The following is an 8,817-nucleotide window of genomic DNA, read 5'->3' on the forward strand; positions in this document are numbered from 1 at the left end:
CTACTTATTAGGTTTCTCCTCTCAAAATTGCTGAATTCCACGTCGATTTGTCACATCGTCACCTACACATGCACAAGCACAACCGCAGCAGCCTGAGTCGTCGAGCCAATCCGCTCAGAGACGGGAACTGCCCCCCCCCCCCCCCCCCCACCCCACGTCTTGCGCTCCCCAACCGGCCGGCGCTCTATCTATATAAACCGCCATGCGCTCCTCGCCGCTCCACGCAGGCTGCACAACCGCAGGGGGCGCGAGAGGGAGATCGAGCACCCTCCTGCTCGGTCGGTGCTGAGACAATCAATCCGCAGTGTTTGTGCTTCTTCCCCGGCCGGCCGCCATCGACCTACTTAATTTAGCCCTGAGACTGAGAGAGAGAGAGAGAGAGAGAGAGGAGATACTGGCCACACGGACACTCCCTTCCCGGCTCCATCTCCTCGATCGTCGATCCGCTCCTCCCGTCCCCGTCTCCGAGACGCGGGTACTAGGGTAGTGCGAGTGATTGATCCAGAGCCGATCGCCGGACCTCAGCATGGGGACAGCGGCCGGCGGCGATGGGGGCCACCTCCTCTGCGCGGCGGCGGCGGAGCACAAGGTGAACCTGACGGCGCAGCGGCCGTTCGCGGAGGTGCTGCGGGCGGGCCTCGCGGAGACCTTCTTCCCCGACGACCCGTTCCGCGGGTTCGGGTCGCTCCCGCCCGCCGAGCGCGCGTGGGGCGGGCTCAAGTACTTCGTGCCGGCCCTCGAGTGGGCCCCGCGCTACACCCTCGGCAAGTTCAAGTACGACCTCCTCGCCGGCGTCACCATCGCCAGCCTCGCTATCCCGCAGGGCATCAGCTACGCCAAGCTCGCCAACCTCCCGCCCATCATCGGCCTCTGTACGCACTCTCTCCTCCTCCGTCGATTATTCCTGGCCACCACCGCATGCATTATATTCGAGCTCTTCTGCTCTTCTGCTAGATTCGAGCTTCGTGCCGCCGCTGCTGTACGCGGTGTTCGGGAGCTCCAACAACCTGGCGGTGGGGACGGTGGCGGCGGCGTCGCTGCTGCTGGCGTCCATCGTCGAGGCGGAGGTCCCGCGGGAGGACAACCCGGAGCTGTACCTGCAGATCTTCTACACCGCCGCCTTCTTCACCGGCGTCATCCAGACCGCACTTGGAGTCTTCAGGTACCTAACAATTAAAGCACGAATCGAGATTTTTAATCGATCCGTCTCCATGACGATCCGTTTGCATGCATTATATTTGGTCAACCGATTCTATCTAATAGTACTCCTAGCTAAGAATCGAACACACGAGTTTCATCCATGGTTACGCTGTCTGTCTGGTGTGAAGGTTAGGGCTGATAGTGGATTTCCTGTCGCGGTCGACCATCACCGGGTTCATGGGCGGCACGGCGGCGATCATCATCCTGCAGCAGCTCAAGGGGATGCTGGGGATGAAGCACTTCACGTCCAAGACCGACATCATCTCCGTCGTGCGCTCCATCTTCCTTTACAGGGACGAGGTGAGTCAGATTATTATCGCGCGCGTGCATTTCGCCTCGATCTGCTCAGCACCTTCAGTTCCATCTCCACCGCGGGACATGGCAGATGGCACTGCGGGAGTAGAAGTTGCTTCGTCCTTTGCTTCTCCGTCCCCTGCTTTCCCCGTTTTTTTTGGGCAGTTTTTTTCTTTCATTTTTTCCTTGCGGTTAGTTCCAAAATTCAAATGCGCTTGTTAATTAATTTCCGGCGAAGTAATCTGATCTTATCGGCTAAAAGTGGCATGCAACCGTACGCTGAAAGGCCTGGGCGTCTAACTGACAAGACGTGTCGTGGATGGAAACCTGCTCTTAACCGCTCCCAGTAACTTCTCCGAGGAGTAAGAGCCAAGGAAAGAAAAACAAAAATCAACTTCCATTCTCCGTAATAAAAATAACATTTTACTCGTGCACAATGTTCACTGCTCATCGAAGCTTTCTTGTTGTCTGCAGAACAGCTTTTCCTTTCCTTTCACAAGCGAGTGGTTTCTCGAACTGAAATAATAGAATTAGACGCTGGCTGCCTCTGAACAAACAGTTTCAGAACATGACAAGCATATCTCAATGATGGACGAACACACATGTTTACTTGTGACTAGGTCTTGTCCTTATAACAAAAGACCCCAAATCATTGGTGTGTGGATCCCAGAACTGACAACTCGTGGTACATTAGTACGTCGATGTGTGCAGCGGGTAGATGTCGACATGTGGTGCTTGTTTTTCAACAACCCTCTTGTGGAGTTTTCGACCTCGGAGGACCTTGCATAATTGGCACATCAAAATCAGTAGATGTTTATACAGATTATACGTGTAGAACATTCCATATATTTTCTGAAAAACCTTCAAAAAATATATATTCTGAAAAACGAATGATTTGAGTTGGAAATTGTACGTGTAAGGTTCTGAATTGTCTGTCTGAATTTTTGTATGCCTCTTTTCGCGTGCGCAGTGGAGGTGGCAGAGTGCAGTTCTCGGCGTATGCTTCCTCCTGTTCTTGCTGTTAAGCAAGCAACTGGTAAGTGGGTTTTAGTGCATGTACGATACTGTTTTTATCAAGTACTCTACGTTTCTACTTCCGTTCTTACGTTTGACGTTGGTTAGCTCAAAATTTAACAACCTAAACATTAAAGGATGCAGGGAGTATACTATGATAATGTTTTGATTGGGCAAATTTCAGAGAAAGAAAAAGCCAAACTTATTCTGGGTGTCGGCCATTGCGCCATTCATGGTCGTCATCATCGGTGGCATCTTCGCTTTCTTGGTCAAAGGAAACGAGCACGGGATCCCAATTGTAAGCCGTCCATGGCCAGAATCCCTTGATGTTCAGGCTTCAGAGCCACATAATTTTTCAGCACATGATGCATGCGTGACTGTTTGAGTGGCTTATTTACTTGTTTTATGTGTGCTGGTGACACAGGTTGGTGACCTGAAGAAAGGGATCAACCCTCTGTCCATTTCGCAGCTAACGTTCACGGACAAGCACGTCAACACAGCTGTGAAAGCAGGATTCTTGTCTGGGATCCTCGCACTGGCAGTACGAACATGTTTGCCTCGTCTCTCTGCTTTTCTGAACTTATCCTTTTCTGTTACTGGAAGGTGTTTCTCATCAGACTGTCTCTCGATCGCTCTCAGGAAGGGATCGCCGTCGGCCGGAGCCTGGCGCTGATCAAGAACGAGCAGATCGACGGGAACAAGGAGATGATCGCGTTCGGCATCATGAACATTGCGGGGTCCTGCACCTCCTGCTACCTCACGACGGGCCCCTTCTCCAAGTCGGCGGTGAACTTCCACGCTGGGTGCCGGACGCCCATGTCGAACGTGGTGATGTCGGTGTGCATCATGCTGGTGCTGCTGTTCCTGGCCCCGCTCTTCAAGTACACCCCGCTGGTGGCGCTCTCCTCCATCATCGTGGTCGCCATGATCGGGCTCATCAAGGTCAAGGAGTTCTTGCACCTCTACCGGGTGGACAAGTTCGACTTCTGCATCTGCATGGTCGCCTTCGTCGGTGTCGTCTTCTTCACCATGGTCATCGGCCTCGGCGCATCAGTAAGTACCCCCTGGCTGCTGCAGCTGCTCTGCTTGGTAACTGGTGCCAAGTCTCTCTGCGCAATGCTGATGCGCGGCTTCGCTCGAACTGTGCACGGTGCAGATAGGCTTGTCAGTGATCAGAGCACTGCTGCACGTGGCGAGGCCGACCACCTGCAAGCTCGGAAGCATGGCTGGAGGCGAGATCTTCTGCGACGTCAGGCACTACCCGCACGCGAGGAACATCCCCAACGTTCTCGTGCTGCAGCTGGGATCTCCCATCTATTTCGTCAACGCGGGCTACTTTCGTGAAAGGTGAGCGCAGTGCGTGATCAGATCATGTCCTTTTCTTCTTCTTCTTCTTCTTCTTCTTCTTCTTCTTCTTCTTCTTCTTCTTCTTCTTCTTCTTCTTCTTCTTCTTCTTCTTCTTCTTCTTCTTCTTCTTCTTCTTCTTCTTCTTTTTCCCCATGTGAAGAGATGCTAATCTGCCGTGCATGTTGCAGGATTTTGAGATGGGTAGAAGATGAGGAGAGCGCTAGCAAGGCAGACGGGCAAGATCTACAATACGTGATCCTTGATCTTGGTGGTATGGCCAAATCTCCGATCCGCCCATTTCAACTCTTTTCAAGTTCAGGCCCCCCGTGATGAGCTCGACCACATGTCTGAATCTGAACATTGCACAGGTGTGAGTTCGATCGACAACACGGGGATCGGGATGCTAGGAGAAGTTCACAAGAGCCTTGACCGGAAAGGGATCACGGTATTGTCCAACGCCAGACCTGTTATTGGCCCACAGCTGAATTTGCAGCAGCAGAATCTGATCAGTCCCGCATTTTCTGAACCTTGCAGGTAGCTCTGACGAACCCCAGGCTGGAGGTGACAGAGAAGCTGGTGCTGTCCGGGTTCATCAGGGACAAGGTAGGGAAGGAGTGGGTGTTCCTCACCGTGAAGGACGCCATCACGGCGTGCCGGTACGGGCTCCAGAGATCCAGGGGAAAGCAGGAGGACAGTGAAGTATAGCTAGTGACTAGTGTCCACGGATTGAGTGTGTTTTAGGAAGGGAGATGTAGGTGTAGATATTGTTGGGTGGCTCGGCTAGGATTTTGCGTGTGGAACTGGGTGGGGGTATGTAGGTCTTTGGTAGCAGTTTGCATAACGCTGAAGAATAGGATATTTGCGTTGGAGTCTTTATAAAAAGAGATACTACGTTAGAAATGTGGTAGGATAATAGTGTTTGCTAGAAGTGATGGGAAACCACGTACTGGAAAGAGTTTCTTTTGTTCGCGGCATCTACTTCCTTACTAATGATAGATGACCATCTCGAAAAGGGGGCAGAACACATGCCAATTGACTGTGATGAGGGCGCTATGACCGGATCCGCAAGGGCAAGGTGGTGGTACCAACAAATTTAGTCTATAAAGTGAATAAATAAGTTTGCACTACGAACACATCAAATATAAATAAATTTTGTTTCAGAAAAATCAAATATAAATAAATTCACACACGAACGAATAAATTAACATCGCGAACTCAATTTTGCTAAGAGTGAAAAATTATGTAGTGTCTCCAATGGATCATAAATAAAAAGGAAGAAAATGAATAGAAAAGAAAAAAAAGAGAAGAAGAAAAATGGAAAACTCTGCCAATTGGCTGTGAGCCTGTGGTTGGGACCCCTCCGCGCATGCATGGGCTGATTGTCTGCTGGACTAGTGGACTGAAAATAAAATTGGGCCAATTCACTCCTGCGGCCCGTCCATGCTTTTGTTCGACGACATCCCCCCCCCCAGATCCAGCAGCCCGGTCTCATTCATTTCCCATCCGATCCATAGAAAAACTATCTGGTGCAGACCATGGTTCGAGGAACCCCCTCTCCGAGCCCACACCTGCCGTCCGCCGTCTCGAGAATCCTATATCTTTCGGAAAAAAATTCCACACCTTCCAGTATTTGAGATTTGTACAAACAATCATAATAATTAAATTCAAACCTAACATTCTCTCTCCTCAACCTACCTCGCCTCTCTCTCCCGTGCGCGCCGCCGCCTACGCCCACTCACCGCCGAATGTGCCCGCACGCCCGCCACCACTATCTAGGTCCTGTGTCGCCTGCCGCCGCCTGCGCCTGCCTCCTGGGCTTGCGCCGCCCATCGATACTGTGTGCCACGCCGCTGCCCACCGCCGCGCCCAGCTCGTCGGAGAAGAAGATGCCCGTCTCACCGAATAAGAAGCACATGTTCAACGTTTCGATTTTATTATTTTCAACAGTTTGTGCTTCTAATTTTAACATCTTGTCTTTCCAGTTTCAACATTTAGAAAGTTAAATGTTGGACAAATTTAAGAAAAATATTGACTTAGTTTTACCAAAATGTTAATATGTTTGCAGTAGCTATTTGGGCCAAATGAGTTTTAAATATGGATGATTTATTTATCTTCCATAAGATAGATAGGAGCCCCTGCCGTCTAGCCCCTCCCCCATCCCACCGACGCGGGCGGGCTAGGATCATGCTGGAGCTCCGCACCGGCCATCGTCACCGTTGACTCCCCCGCCAGCCCAACCACCATTTCCCGACGCCCGGCCAGCGGCGCCCTTGCCACCGGCCTCACCACCCCTGCGCTCGCCTCCTTCGCCAGGCTGGCCTGTTGCCACCAGCCCTCCCTCTGTGGCCGGTGGTGAGCAGCCGCCCCTGCCAGCCCCGAGACCTGAACCCCCAACCCCAAACTCCCTAACCCTAGCCATGGCGTGAGGAAGATGGTGGCATGCGCTTGGGCTGTCTTGGGCCGCAAGAAGCAGAATATAATGGGCCGCGTGCGTGGGTGATGGATCCCGATTTTATAGCATATGCGATCTATAGTTTATAGTTCCCACGCGTCACGTCAACCCCCAACCCAGCAAATCCTGCGCCAGCCGTGCCTGAACTAGAACCTGAAGAAGCGTGTGTTGGCAGATGATGAACATGTATAGGGGTGCCAATGGGTGACCCTTAGGGGCACCTCCAACCCTCTTTAGTTCAAAATTTTGAATTAGTTTTTTTAAAATAAAATATCATTTTAAAGAAATAGTATAAAATTTTGAACTAAAAGGGTTGAAGGTGTCCCTAAGAATCACCCATTAACACACCCTAAATAGGTATCCATGCCGGCCCTACTCAGCGAGTTCCTGATGCCACCGCCACCACCATAGAATATAATAGGATAATATTCTAACTCCTAGCTAATGACGCCAGGCAGATTTGCTTAGGAGGCATGTGTAACACCCTGCCCGGATACTCCGGCCGTAGGCCCGGATACTCTGAACATGGAGTTCCTAGTTCATATAATTTTTGTTCTCTGAGCCCACAATCATTTAAATAGAAAACATAACTCTCTCTCTCTCCCTCGCTCTCTCTCTCCCGTTACCTCTCTCCCTCACTTCCCTCACAAGCTCTCCCTCTCCCCCAAATCCCAAACTCCAAATCCCCCACTCCAAACCAGTCCCAAGACCAAGGAGACTTCGAATCCGCGTGGAGGGCCATCTTCCCCGCGAGCTCCTCCCAAGGGTGCCTTGGATTTCAAGTTCTTCGCGCACGAAAAGCTCATCCTAGGTATTCAAACTTGTGCCGCCACGATCTATGTTTCTAGGAGGTTTTAAGTGATTTCTTTTGGTCAATCAACTCTATATGCATCCCTCAACTAGGATCTAAAAGGGTTTTGATTTTGGTGGGTTAGTTTTGTCAAAATCAAGATTTCAGTTTTTGGGGCAAAAATGCTGTCGGGTCCGGAGACTCCGGGTATAAGCCCGGATACTCCGGGTTTTGGAACACTCCGGGAGAAACTCCGGGTATAGGCCCGGAAACTCCGGGCTTGGGGGTCCGGATACTCCGGGTATTCGTCCGGATACTCTGGATTTTTGGGGAATATTTTGGGCCAGGGAGTGCAATTTTTGTGTAAAATACTAGTAGTTGCATCTAGTCATTGACTATTTTAAGATTTCAACCCATGCATGCATTCTCATATCATTTGCATACGTGTAGACGCCGCCGCCGAGGGAGCCGTGTACGAGGTGATCGCCGAGCCACAGGAGCAGCAGGGGCAAGTTCAGCAGGAAGAACGGCGTGAGCACCCGGCCCAAGGCCCAGCTGAGCCCAGTGTCGAGCAGCAGCCCGAAGGCAAGCCCCGGTGCACATCCTATTATGTTAAATTATGACACCTATATACGTAACTATTACTTGTGCATTAGGTTTAGGAATTATTTGGAACCCTAGTTGCATGATCCCTAGGATTCCCGGAGTTAAACTAGTATGTATAGGACGATAGAAGTGCTATGCTTAATGGGTTTCCGTTAGAAGATGAGTGATCTCTTGCACTCGCGAGATATAGGATGTTTAGAAGACGAGTAATTCCCGGATTACTCGCGAGAGAAGAGATATAATTATATTCCAGTACATGAGATGTTGAACTCGATATGAAATAAATGGAGAATTGAGACTGGACGGGGGAAGGATGAGGATGTTTAGGTATGGCAGCAGGACAGGGTTCCTGGTTGTCTTAGCCCCCGTCTATGTCGATTAAGGACCGGTCGTTGTGGCAGTACTGATCGGGGATTAAATTGTACTAACCGCATACCGGGAGTAGGAGGTAGTCGAAACCGGTAAGCCTAGTACTGCCTTGCTTCGAAAGTACATGACTCCATCTCACCTCCTGGGGTAGTCGAGTAGTCGCAGAGAATTGGGAATGTATGTATTACTTTTGGTGGTCTCATGTTGAGCTTGGCTGACCATATGATGGTGGGGCGGTCCTGTAGTTCGAGGCGGGGAGGGGAAGGGTTGGTGCGTGTTGTCCGACGGGGCTTATACGTGCCGTGTTGGTTAGGTCCACCTTGCAAAGTTAAATCGGATCGATTCGCCGTGTCTCGCGGTTATGAGGGCCTTGATATCTTTGTCACCTCGTAGAAATGAATTAGAGATGTTAGTGATAAATGATGGAACTATTTTGAATCATTATTGTAATGCTCAAACATGATTGTGTAGATATGCCAACATTAGATGAGAGTCTTTCTATATAGAACTTGTGGCTAAAACATTGAAAGTAAGAATTCAACCCTAGATGCTTTTCTGCAAAACATCTACCAGCCAGAAAGCCGTGCATGTCTAGTTAGGGGCTATGTATACCCCAAGTCGGGTAAACCTTGCTGAGTATTAGTATACTCAGGATTTGTTGCCACAATTATTATTTCAGGACACCCGGATGTCGACTTCTGTCCTTGCTGCACTAAGTTCATCCGCCGGGATGTAGAGGGATGAG

The 8,817-nt window shown here is 50.4% G+C and overlaps 1 protein-coding gene across 1 annotated transcript; it reads left to right on the top strand.

The window, feature by feature from the left end:
• Positions 1–213: 213 nt before the first annotated feature.
• On the top strand, positions 214–4,879 carry LOC120707849 (probable sulfate transporter 3.5). The gene is made up of 11 exons (XM_039992890.1): positions 214–872; positions 955–1,162; positions 1,329–1,500; positions 2,465–2,530; positions 2,693–2,806; positions 2,933–3,049; positions 3,148–3,561; positions 3,665–3,855; positions 4,044–4,126; positions 4,224–4,300; positions 4,390–4,879. Exons 1-11 carry the CDS (start codon positions 527–529, stop codon positions 4,558–4,560), a joined length of 1,959 nt encoding a protein of 652 aa, XP_039848824.1. The 5' UTR covers positions 214–526; the 3' UTR covers positions 4,561–4,879.
• Positions 4,880–8,817: the final 3,938 nt, after the last annotated feature.

This window comes from Panicum virgatum, chromosome 5K, assembly GCF_016808335.1.
Source record: "Panicum virgatum strain AP13 chromosome 5K, P.virgatum_v5, whole genome shotgun sequence".
Lineage (NCBI taxonomy): Eukaryota > Viridiplantae > Streptophyta > Magnoliopsida > Poales > Poaceae > Panicum > Panicum virgatum.